This window comes from Rattus norvegicus, chromosome 9 (genome assembly GCF_021556685.1).
Source record: "Rattus norvegicus strain SHRSP/BbbUtx chromosome 9, alternate assembly SHRSP_T2T, whole genome shotgun sequence".
NCBI classification, from domain to species: Eukaryota; Metazoa; Chordata; class Mammalia; order Rodentia; family Muridae; genus Rattus; species Rattus norvegicus.
The window spans coordinates 56,800,634-56,812,864 of NC_141542.1; the positions used below are offsets into that span (position 1 = coordinate 56,800,634).

General features: G+C 45.0%; 1 protein-coding gene across 14 annotated transcripts in view; it reads left to right on the top strand.

The window, feature by feature from the left end:
• Positions 1–10,867, top strand: part of Npas2 (neuronal PAS domain protein 2) — a 179,019-nt gene extending 168,152 nt beyond the window's left edge. For all 14 annotated transcript variants that reach the window (XM_087566097.1, XM_087566099.1, XM_087566092.1 and 11 more), the window contains 2 exon segments: positions 7,435–7,609; positions 9,440–10,867. In XM_087566097.1, the coding sequence (XP_087422223.1) occupies positions 7,435–7,609; positions 9,440–9,592 (328 nt within the window). In that variant the 3' untranslated portion in view covers positions 9,593–10,867.
• The last annotated feature ends 1,364 nt before the right edge of the window (positions 10,868–12,231 follow it).

The following is a 12,231-nucleotide window of genomic DNA, read 5'->3' on the forward strand; positions in this document are numbered from 1 at the left end:
TGTCATCGCTCATGGCCATAAACTTCCTTCTTAGAATGACTTTACCTGTACCCCAAAGATTAGTTAGTTGTGCTTTTATTTTCATTTGACTCTAGAATGTTTCCCCTCTCCTTTCTTCAGCAACCCAACCACCAATCATTTGTGAGTACTTCATTCAGTCTCCAAGTATTTGTCATTCCCAGAGCTTCTGTTGCTATCGGTTGCTAGCTTTTCTCTTATGGTCTTTTAAATACTGGAAATCATTCTAATTATTTGGCATTTGTCAGGACTTGCTTGAGGGCCTCTAATGTGTTCTGTTTTAAAGGTTCCATAAGCTTCAGAGAGATAACGTGAATACCATGAATGTTGGATAACGTATTTTATCTACAACATGGTGGTGTGGGCTTTGTGGACTTGCTCATTTGTTTTGGGCTGGGTCTCATTATGTAGCCCTGAATGGCCCAGAACTCTTAAGATCTGTGCCTCCTAAGTTCTGTGGTTAGAAGCTTATGCCACCACAACCAGCCCATGGTGTGTGTGTGTGTGGTGTCAGTGATGATGCATCCCACCTGTCCACAGTGCCTGCAGAGGCCAGAAGAGGGCATCGGATCCCCTGAATTCCTTGATCTGGAGTAGCAGGCATTTGCATTTGCAAGGTACTCGTGGGTGCTGGGAACCTAACTAGGGGCCTCTGGAATAGCAGCCAATGCTGTCAGCTTCTGATCTATCTCTCCAGCCTGTGTGGTTTAATTGGTTTTTAGTCTAAATGACCTATCTGAAGACAGAACTGAAGTTATTGAAGTCACCCACTATTCCCGCATGAGGACACAGCCAACCTTTAATGCCCACCAGTGTTTGTTTTATGACAACGAGAGTCCCAGCACTTGGTGTATCCATTTATGATCATTATGTCTTCTTAATAAATTGCTCCCTTTGTTAATACACTGCGACCTTTTTTATTCCTTCTAATTTGGATTGGAAGACTGTCCACTATCAGAAGAGCAGCTTGTTTTCAGCCTTCCCATGCTCGCCAGATCAACCCCCTTCCACACTCAGCCTGTGCATGTCTTGGCTAGAGAGCTATATTTCTTGGAATAGACAACAAGGTGGGTTCTTTTCCCCCAAAGCAGCTAATCCATATCTCATTACTGGTGGTGAGTCGAGACCGTTTACCTAAGGGTTGTTCTTGAGAGATGTTTAGTAATTCCTGGAATCTCGGTTGTTTCTCATTGGTTGATTACTGTTTGTTCTTCTCTTAAGTTTTGCTGATTTGCTTTGGTGAACATGATGGACTCCTTTTTTTTCTCTTTTCTTTTTTTCAGAGGTGGGGACCGAACCCAGGGCCTTGCGCTCGCTAGGCAAGCGCTCTACCGCTGAGCTAAATCCCCAACCCCGATGGACTCCTTCTCAACACTCCTGTATTCATCCTCTCCCCTCAAAAACATCTATCCTTCCATTTGCTCTTGTGAATAAGTCTGTCTGTCTGTCTGCCTTCCTGCCAGCATCCCTTCATTCTCTTTTGCAGGGCTGGCTCCGACGTTGTGATGGTCGACTTTAAGTATCCCTTTGACGCATCCTAAAATAACCTTAGAAAATTGTCTCAATGAGGAATTGTCTACCTTGGGTTGGCCTGGGGGCATGTTTGTGGGAGACCGTCTTAATTATATTAATTGATGTGAGAAGACCATGCCCACTCTGGGTCTTCTTAAGGGAATCCTGAACTATGTGAGAGTAGAAAAAACCCAGTTCGGCACAGCAAGCATGCAGTTAAATGGACGTGCACTTATTTCCTTGCACACTGAGCCGTGGCTGTGCTGTGACTAGCTGCTTTCTGATCTGCACTATGGATGTTCTATGACCAGCTGTCCCAAGCTCTGGCCACTTGTCCCCCTTAAGTGTTGGACTGTAACCTGGAATTATCAACTGATAAATCCTTTCTCCCCTTAGTTGCTTTTCATCAGTGTATTTTATCATAGCAACAGAATTCAGACCAGCACAGTAGTCATATCCTCCTCAGTATTTTTTTAAGATTTATTTATTTATTTCATGTATATGAGTACACTGTAGCTGTCTTTGGACACACCAGAAGAGGACAGCAGATCCCATTACAGGTTGAATTACCACGTGGTTGCTGGGAATTAAACTCAGGACCCCTGGAAGAGCAGTCAGTGCTGTTAACCGTTGAGCCATCTCTCCAGCCCTAGTGCAGTAGTCATGAATCTCCGGAGTTTGTCTTTACCTTGAAATGGCCTTAATTATCCATCAATGGAAAAAGATGGATTGGCTGAATTTAGGAATTCAGTTGTGAGATATTTAGCTTAAGGATTTTGTCCTGTGCTTTCCTGGCCTTGAAGGTCCTGGAGAGATGTGAGAAATTCTGGTATAAGATGGCGTTTTCACATTTCAACTGTTCCTTTGCTCTTTCTTTTCAATGACTTGGCTACATTGTTTCAGAGGTTCTTTTCTGTTCATGTCTATCTGTAGGTCAGAATGACCCCTATGCTCCAGTATCTATTTCTCTATTTAGATTTGGGCACTTTTCTGCTACAATCCCACAAACTGGATTCTCCAGGTCTATACTATTTGTCTCAGCCCCGTCTGCCCTGGATTCCTAGGCTTGGTCTGACAGTCACTCCCCAGAACTTATGGACACCAGGGCTTGGCTGCAGCTGGAATGAAGTTTAAATGAGTATCTTCCCAACCCTGTCCTCCATCCGGACCATGTTTCCTCCCCCTGGTCCAGCGCCTCTGTTACACACCTGACTACACTTCTCATTTGACTCATTTTCAACTTTGTTTGTTTTCTCAAAATCTCAATTTCCTTGATAAATTGTCCTTCAATATGGTGGTGAGTCTGTTTCACTGATTCTTTCCTGCGTGTTGCTGGCTTTCCTGCCCAGACCCTAAACTGAACCCGTCTGTCCGTCTGTCTTTTCTTTAGAATTTTTTAACTTTTCAGTTTTTGCTAGACAACTCTTGAATTCTCTGTCTGGCATTTTACTTACTTCAGTAGCCTTTAATTCAGTAGGATGTGCCTTTGTGTGTTGCAAACTCTCTAAGTGATGAGCCTCCAGGAAGAGTGGAGCAACTGTTCTCTGCGTAAGTCTTGCCCGGCTTTTTCATGTTACTACACTGTGAATTTGCGTCTCCTGGGATGTAGATCTTTTCTGGCCTTATTTAGAGCAAGAGGATAATAATAAATACCATAATATTTCTTAATAATAACATATTATAATTTATACATTATATTATAATTATATAATAATATATTTATCATATTATATATTAAGTAATATATATAATATTATGTATAAATATATTAAAATATTGAAATATTTTATTAATTGTACATTATATAATATATAACATAAAATATACTAAAATAATTAAATTGTATTACTTAATATATAATATTATTTATTAAATATATATTTACCAATGATCATATATTATATGTGATAATATAATATATAATTATATATTAAAATATAAATATGTCATATATCAAATAATATTAAATTAAATGATATGATAAATAATAAAAATAAACAGCCTGCTCTTTTTAAAATTATTTTCTTTTTTGTTTTCAGTTTTATGTACATGAGTGTTTTGCCTGCATGTATACCTGTGCACCATGTTCGTGTCTGCTGCCTAGGGAGCCCAGAAGAGGGAGTCAGGTCCCCTAGAACTAGAGTTATAAATGGTTGTGAGTCACCATGTAGGTGCTCAGAATCAAACCCATATCCTCTGGAAGAGCAGCAATGCTGCGCTATCTCTCCATACATTGTTTCTGTGTACACACACACGTATTATATATGTGCAGGTGCCTGCAGAGGCCAGAAGACTTATTATGTTCCTTGAAGCCCGAATTTCAGGCAGCTGATCCCCTCAGATGTGGATGCTGGAAACTGAACTTGGATCCTCTAGAAAAACAGCTTTGTTAGCCACTGACCACCTCTCTGGCCCCAGGAAGCTCACTCTTAAGGGTCCAATCCCTGTGTGACTTAAAGAGGAGAAAACCCACTCCTAGAACAGCAATATCACCAGTCTACAGAAGGTTTTAAAATCGGTTAATCCCACTAATACGTCTCCAAACATAAAACACATTTTTTTTTCCGGAGCTGGGGACCGAACCCAGGGCCTTGCGCATGCTAGGCAAGCGCTCTACCACTGAGCTAAATCCCCAACCCCATAAAACAAAATTTTACAAAACAAAAATAGAATGTTTTCTGAAGTTAAAAAATATTTTCAGCAAATTTGAAAATAGTAAATGAATGCGATAAAGAAAGGAGACGGGGAGGGGCATGGAGAAAACAGAGGGCAACCAGGTTAAGTAAAGGAGGTGAATGAGAAGTGGCGTGGAGGGGGCAGTCGGGGGAGGCGCCATGGGAAGGGTGACTGGGAGGAGAGGGAAGCCATCTCTTGGGATATAAAGTGAACAAATAAAAAAATCCACCCTGAGGGGTTGGGGATTTAGCTCAGCGGTAGAGCGCTTGCCTAGCAGGCGCAAGGCCCTGGGTTCGATCCCCAGCTCCGGAAAAAAAAAAAAAAATCCACCCTGAATCAATTTTTAAAAAGCAAAAGAGAAGGGGAGGGGGAGCAGACAGGGAGGGAGGGGACCTTCTTTCTGGGTCCTCAGAAACAGGAAACCGCCAATGTATACACATGTGCATGGAGGCAGAGGTATTATAGCTTGTGTGTCACTGAGCTCTATAACAAGTTCCAATGTCCACCAAGGCGGGTGCACTTTAGAAATTTCTCTTCTGTGCATACGGGATGGGGGGAGGGCGGGAGTAAGCGGGGAGGGCCTCTGGTATCCACACTACCTAGCTTTGCACCCTCCCCAAGAACTTTCTAGATTGCACCTCTGTGGGCGGCTCCTGTTCTACTGGGGAGGAGTGTCTCCCAAGTACAATAAGAATTAGGAGATGGACCATAGCCCTGAGAGCTCTCCAAGCGAATGACGCAGCTTGTAGACATCAAGGATTCCACCTCAGCTGTGGAATTTTGGTTTCTCCAGCAGTGAACAGCACGTAGCTGGCTCCGTACTTTTTGGTAGATGAGATGTGCCCTGCACTCTTCACTGCCTGAGCCAGACCCTGAGTCTCTGGCCACCTAGCCATCTCAGCTCCTCAGCGTCTGGCCTCTCTCGCTCTCTGTAAATGCCTTCCCGATGTCTCTCTGGCCTGGGGACTGTGGGAGGTTAAATTTGGGCTCCGTGACTTATAGATTTCCCGTTTTAAGTTTTAAGTTTTAAGCAGTAAGTTCCCTGTCAAGATGGGACCCAGCCGTTGCTCTCTGAGTCATACGGATTGACAAGATGGACGTCCTCTTCACAGCTGACTCATCCACTGGAGGAATCACAGTCTCACCAGAACTTGTACCTGGATCTGGGGCTCGTGAGAGCTGTGGACTTGTGCCAAGGGTAGGATTTGCAGTCTCCTTCCAGGGCAGCCTACATTACCAACTTTTGAATGGGGTTTCTGCTTCTCCATGGTCTACCACAGAGCCCTGCGGTTTCATCTTAGCTTAGGTTTCAATGTCACTGTTACTTCCCCCACATTCTTGGTTTTCAGTGTCTTTGTTTTCTTTCATTTTTTTACTAGATATTTTTTGATTTGCATTTCAAATGTTATCCTTTCCCGGTTTCCCATCCATAAACCCCCTAACCCATCCCCCCCTGCTTCTATGAGGGTATGCCCCCACCCATCCACCCACCCACCCCTTCCCAGCACCCCACCCTGACTTTACTCTACACTGGTGGGTCCAGCCTTGGCAGGATCGAGGGCTTCTCCTCCCATTGGTGCCCAACAAGGCCATCTTCTGCTACATATGCAGCTAAAGCCATGGGTCTGTCCATGTGTAGTCTTTGAGTCCCTGGGAGCTCTGGTTGGTTGATATTGTTGTTCTTATGGGGTTGCAAACCCCTTCAGCTCCTTCAATCCTTTCTCTAATTCTTCCAATGGGGACCCTGTTCTCAGTTCAATGGTTGGCTTCCAGCATTTGCCTCTGTATTTGTCAGGTTCTGACAGAGCCTCTCAGGAGACAGCTATGTCAGGTTCCTGTCAGCTTGTAATTCTTGGCATCAGCAATATTGTCTGGGTTTGGTGGCTATATGTATATGGACTGGATCTATGTTGAGGGCAGTCTCTGGATGACCTTTCCTTCAATCTCTGCTCCAAACTTTGTCTCTTTATTTCCTCCTGCGAATATTTTTGTTCCCCCTTCTAAGAAGGACTGAAGCATCCACACTTTGGTCATCCTTCTTTTTGAGCTCCATGTGGTCTGTGGATTGTATCTTGGGTAATCCGAGCTTTGGGGCTGATATCCACTTAAGTGCATACCAGGTGTATTATTTTTGTGTGTGACTGGGTCACCTCACTCAGGATGATATTTTCTAGTTCCATCCATTTGCCTATGAATTTCATGAAGTCATTGTTTTTAATAGCTGAGTAGTACTCCATTGTGTAAATGTACCTCAATGTCTTAGTTTTCAATGTCTCCTGCCACTCTCCCTACATTCTTCAGCTGTCCCATCACTGTCTGTGAATTTCTAAAGCTCCTTCTTAGAGGTAGGTTATATTATCAAGTTCTGACTCAGTGCCCTCACCAGGTCACGTGAAGACAGCTTTTAGTCTGACATCTTACCCGGAAATCCTGTGTTAATTTTTTGAGGAACCTCCATAATCATTTCCGGAATGGCTTTATCCTCTTACATTCACAACGGCAACGCACAAAACCTTCCATTTTTCCACATCCTAACTAACAAGGGCTTTTTTCCCTTTAAGGTCGACCCATCTTATTGTGTGTGTCAATAACTATACAGTATAGTTTCTTCGTCATAATGGTATGAAGTGTCAGCTCACTTCAGCACCGATTGGCATCCTCCTATTGACTGGTTACAAATGTATGTGCTCACTGACTTTGAATCTCTCCATTGGATGGAAAGGACTGCTCAGGGGGGCTGTCGAGGTGGCTCAGAGGTTAAGAGCACTGACTGCTCTTCCAGAGGTCCTGAGTTCAATTCCCAGCAACCGCATGGTGGCTTGCAACCATCTGTAATGGGATCTGATGCCCTCTTCTGGTGTGTCTGAAGACGGGGACAGTGTACTCGCATACATGAACTAAATAAATCTTTAAAAAAAGAAAAAAAGGAAGAAGAAGAAGAAGAAGGAGGAGGAGGAGGAGGAGAAGGAGGAAGAGGAAGAGGAGGAGGAGGAGGAGGAGAAGGAGAAGGAGAAGGAGAAGGAGAAGAAGAAGAAGAAGAGAGGAGGTTGTCAGATCTCCTGGAATTGGAGTTGCAGGCAGTGAGCCACCATGCGGGTTCTGAGAACCAAACCCAGGTCCTCTGGAAGAGCAACCAGGACTCTTAACCACTGATTCCTCTCTCCAGCCCCTGTAGTACTGTATCAGGCATCTCTCTCAGAGGATCTGTTTTTATTTGAAACCAAACAGATATGCACAGAGCCAAGTGACGTTTCCAAGTCCTGACTCCCACCCCACCAGCAGCAGCGCCCCCACCCCGGTCCTGTTGATGGGGCAGGCCGTGCTCCATCCCGGCTTCCCCGCATCCCAGCCATCACCCCTGCAACCAACACAGGTACAACAGCAGCCACCACCCTATCTACAGGTAGGTACGCATTGTGGGGGGGAGGGGGCAGGGAGCAAACTGAGTTCTACATTTGACTTTTATAGGCATTTTCTTCCCCAGTAGAGAGAGCAACCTCAGAAAAGTTCATATGTGGTTCCTTTTAACACTTAATGCACAGTATTAACAGGACATTTCATATGGCGGTATACTGAAAATATCTATTTAAAAATATTTTTTTTATCAGATCCACACTTGATACGCTCAGGCCTTCACTGAAGGAAAGTCAAAAACTAATGAGTGCTTTTGTCAAACTTTTTAGTGCACAGAAGTATAAAATTAAAACACATCTAGTTAAAGATCCATCCAGCCCCTCTAGTAAATATGTTAATGTGTGAAACAGAGACTCTACATGGAAACTGGAGGCGCCGTTCACAGAGACATCATTCAGAAAGCAGAAATTACTTCACTGGATTATCAAGCACACAAAAAGGGGAAGGGTGGGTGTCAGTGACCTGGGGATTCAGATATGGGACACCCCTCCAGGGGCTCTCACAGGACTCTATTTTGCCTCACACCTGTCCAGGGTATTCTCCTAGCTCATCCTTTATCCTGCCTTGTGAGGCTTTCCCTAGTCTCACAGGACCACCCACCTACCATGCAGGGGATCTCTAAAGCCAAAAGACAGCACGCAGTGCCTGAGATGTCTTGAGAAGGGTGGGACGGAGATGGAGAGAATCAGCATCCTTAAAGATCTAGGGTGCCAAAAAAAAAAAAAAAAGATCTAGGGTGCCGTTTGATTCCAAAGGTGTTAAACCTTCTGCGGTATAATCCTCAAGTCTCCCTGGCCACACCCATTGTGGGTGTCGCACTCTGACTTTGACCTTGTGGATCTTGTCAGTCCCCACTCAGGACAAGGAAGTGATCTGGCATGGCAAGCAATGAGACAGAGAGAGATGGGTGTGAGTACAGGAGAGGTCTCGATGTGTCTTCAGCAGCCGCAGTTTGCGAACACCCGCTGCGTTCAAGTTGGAAAGTAGAGATTCTAGAGTGCTTCAGCCACCATGGTGTCCTTGTGGTCTCAGCACGCATGCGGGGAGGTGGGCTGCGCAGCAGTGTGCGCTCCGGCCCTGGTGGTCCACAGAGAGATCGGTGGAGAAACCTTCCTTCCTGGAGGAAGACGCAAAGGCATTTCTGGCAGAACCTGACCATCAAGAAAATACTGAGTTCGGGTGGAAGAGAAGAGATGAAAGGATGGTTGTTTTAGGCAGACAGTCCAGCATAAGGCGGGATAGATATGGTGGTATAGGGACACTAGATTACTGGAGAGGGACATTTATTGTAGGCAAGAGTGGAAAACAAGAGTGAAACTTCCGTAGTCACACTGACTGGTTGAAGCTTTTGCATTTCCAATGAGGAAAGTTTCCTTCCAGTTTCTGGAAAATGGCAGTATTTGTACTAGACACAGGACCAAGGAGCTACTCTAAAGGACATGCGCATGCGTGCAGATTCTTCCCCGCCCATAATCTACGTGGGCCTCAGGCTCTACCATCCACAAACACAGAGGACTTCACTTAGACTGTGCGCCTCCAACTCAGTTTCAGCCCCAAGCCCGTTGGCCCAGAAGGAGTCCCCCCTCTTCCTCCCCACCTAGAGTTGTCGCACAAGCATGATGTCGGAAAACGTGGGTTTCCTCTATCATGCACACAGGCATGCATAGACCAGCACACATGTACCACTGCCTAGCAGTCTGAAGAGGGAGTCCCAGAATCTGGCAGCATTTGCTGCAAACCCAAAAGGTACTAAAGTGACTTTAAGAGTGGAGGGACAGGTCAGTCACACAACCCTTTTCCTGCTCTTTCCTGCGTACAGGCACCAACATCTCTGCACAGTGAACAGCCGGACTCGCTCCTTCTCTCCACCTTCTCCCAGCAGCCAGCACCTCTGGGCTATGCAGCCACACAGCCTACACAGCCGCAACCCCCACGCCCTTCCCGCAGGGTCAGCCGGCTGTCAGAGTCCTAAGGTCTCCAGCAGCCATCCCGGTAGTGCCCTGACACTGGAGTCCAGAAGCAAACAGCTTTAACCAATGGAAAACGGGGTTGGCCGTGGGAGATGGGAAGAAGCGGTTGTGTGACTTTGGCGCACCCTGTGTACATTTCAGAACTCCTGATGGTAACATGTCTGAAGTGTGGCACTTGCAGAATGGGGAAAGAACAGGATTATTGGCCATGATTTCCTTGCCCTGGGCTTCTCGGGCATCCGCTACAGCCATACAGACAGGAACTAAGTGCCCTGTATGGGCACTGCTTCCTGGTCTATTTGCAGAGGTGGTACCTCTCGCTGCCTCCAGGGGAGAGCGCTCCAAGTACTCTACCGACTGACACAGGTCCCAAGCCCTAGCGGGCCTTGACTCTCTTGATGGTCTTTCCTTTACAGTCAAGGACTAAGTTAAAGGTCTTTGGAGAGAGTATAAAGATATTATTTTTCATTATTTTTAAATGGTTGTTTTTTTTTTTAATTTGCACACCTGTGCACAAGGGAAATAACAGGCACTTTCGGGGGTTTTTGTTTGTTCGTTCGTTTGTTTGTTTGTTTGTTTTAATAATAAGGTCCCATGGCTTCATTGGGAATACACAATAATAGAAACAGTCCCACCAATCAGATAGCGAAGCCTGTTATTAATGAAGCTACAGATCCACACCCTTGGCCTAAACCCTAGCGGACTGAGGCTCTCGGGCACCAGGCCCTACAGGGGTGTTTTCCTTCCTAAATAGAACACTGGACCCTTCCTGTTAATTTCGCTGATAGTAACTACAAAAGTGGATTCAGCAAAGCACAATCTCACAATGATTCCGAATTCCTGAGAGACATCTTAGACTATGAGGGAAGAGGGCCCACAAGCAGGGGTACTCCGCAGGCCGAATCTCCCAGGAAACCAGGCATGTGATGGCCTTCCTAGTGAGGTAGGCCACCATGACTTCCGGTATATCTTCCCCGATGATTCCGAAGATCGGATTTTCCTTTTCAGAATGCACTTTGCTTTTTTTTTCTTTATGTTTTGTTACATCGAGGTGTTTCTAAAGAGAAGATTTTATGTAATTATAAGAGGAAGTGTAGTGAATTGTACAGCTGTTGTAATAATGACCTATTTCTATAAAAAAATAAAATTGTATGGATTATGTGTAAATTATTTTGTATCTGAGAGACCAGTTCCATTCACAAATATGAAAGTATAAAGGTTTCCTTGTGTTTTTCTGTGAGTGAAACATTTTGTAATAAATTAACAAGTTTGTACAATTTCCTTTGTCCCATGTTGTACATCCACTCATCTATCTCTTTACTGGGAAACCTTAAAATTCTCGAGCTGTTAAAAGCTTTGGGTAAAGTTCTTAGTCTGTTTTTTGTTGCCGTTATGCAGTAAGTGAAGCGGAGAACGTCCCAGAAACGGGCTCGGAGTTCCAGAGACTTCACATGGTCACGTGGCACTGTTGCTCTCTGGGCCTGTAACAGCCTCAAACATCATAGAATGAGTTCATGGCTCAACAGGACTGCTCACCTCAATATGGTCAGGAAGCAAAGAAAGAGTAAGGAGCTAGGGTCCCAATGAAGGGACACTGCTAACAGCCTAACTTTATTCCATTAGGCCCCAGGTGCTATCCGGCTACACCCAGTAGCTGAGGTCCAGGGTTTCAATTACGTGCACCTTTGGGGGCCATGCAAGACCCAAACCTCAGTGTAGCAGAAAGAAGCTAAATAATAACCAGTACTGGAATGGAGGTTTTTGGGCTGCATCATTCTGCCAGTTCCCTAAGGCTTAAAGCTTGTGACAGAAAAACGTTTCACCAAAGAAATAACAAAATAACAGGAAAAAGTTGCCAGAAACAGCTCAATCTTGTGAACATAAGTAACCTGTAGAAATGATGGGGCATTCTCCACCAAAGCACCCATTCATTGCTTGCAATTGCACTCAATCAGGACAGATCTGATGGGCTCTCACTACCAACGTGAAGACCAATGGTGCCGGCAAGGTAGGTATGACTGTGTGTGATATGTGCACATGTTCGTAGCATAGCAGGATGTCCGAGGTCTCAGGTTAGATGCAACCATCTTGTTCATGAGGTCCAGCATGCTAAGACAAGGGTGCTCCAGTGGTCCTGGTGGTCTAGACTGAGTGTTTCCAAGTTCTTGTTCTCTTGATCAAAGAATTGAAGAAGTACACACAAGTAATGAATTAGCAGGGATCTTAGTAAAAAACAGAGTAAACTGACAGACTGGATGCATTGCTATGAGAGAGCGGCAGCTCCAAGCAAGATTGTCCTGGGTTATTTTGCAAAGCTTCCTTTTATGGGCCCAGGAGGAAGGAGGGGTTAATTACCAAAGATGAGATGTGAGTGATTTTGTTTCCTTTGATGGGCTTGGGTTACATAACCCTTCGTTCACTCAACCTGTTCTTCATCAGGACAGGTCTGACTTTAATCATGTGCATGTCCATTCATGACAGGCATACGATGGTAAATAGGAGACGTCCCCCTGAAAGTTCACTCAATGGACACAGGTCACCTCACTGCATGTGTACTGAAAACCATCCCAGGCTGGTTTGGGCTCACCAAGATATACATTCCAGCAAGTTCGACCACAAAAGGGGAGTCACCGAGAGGTTG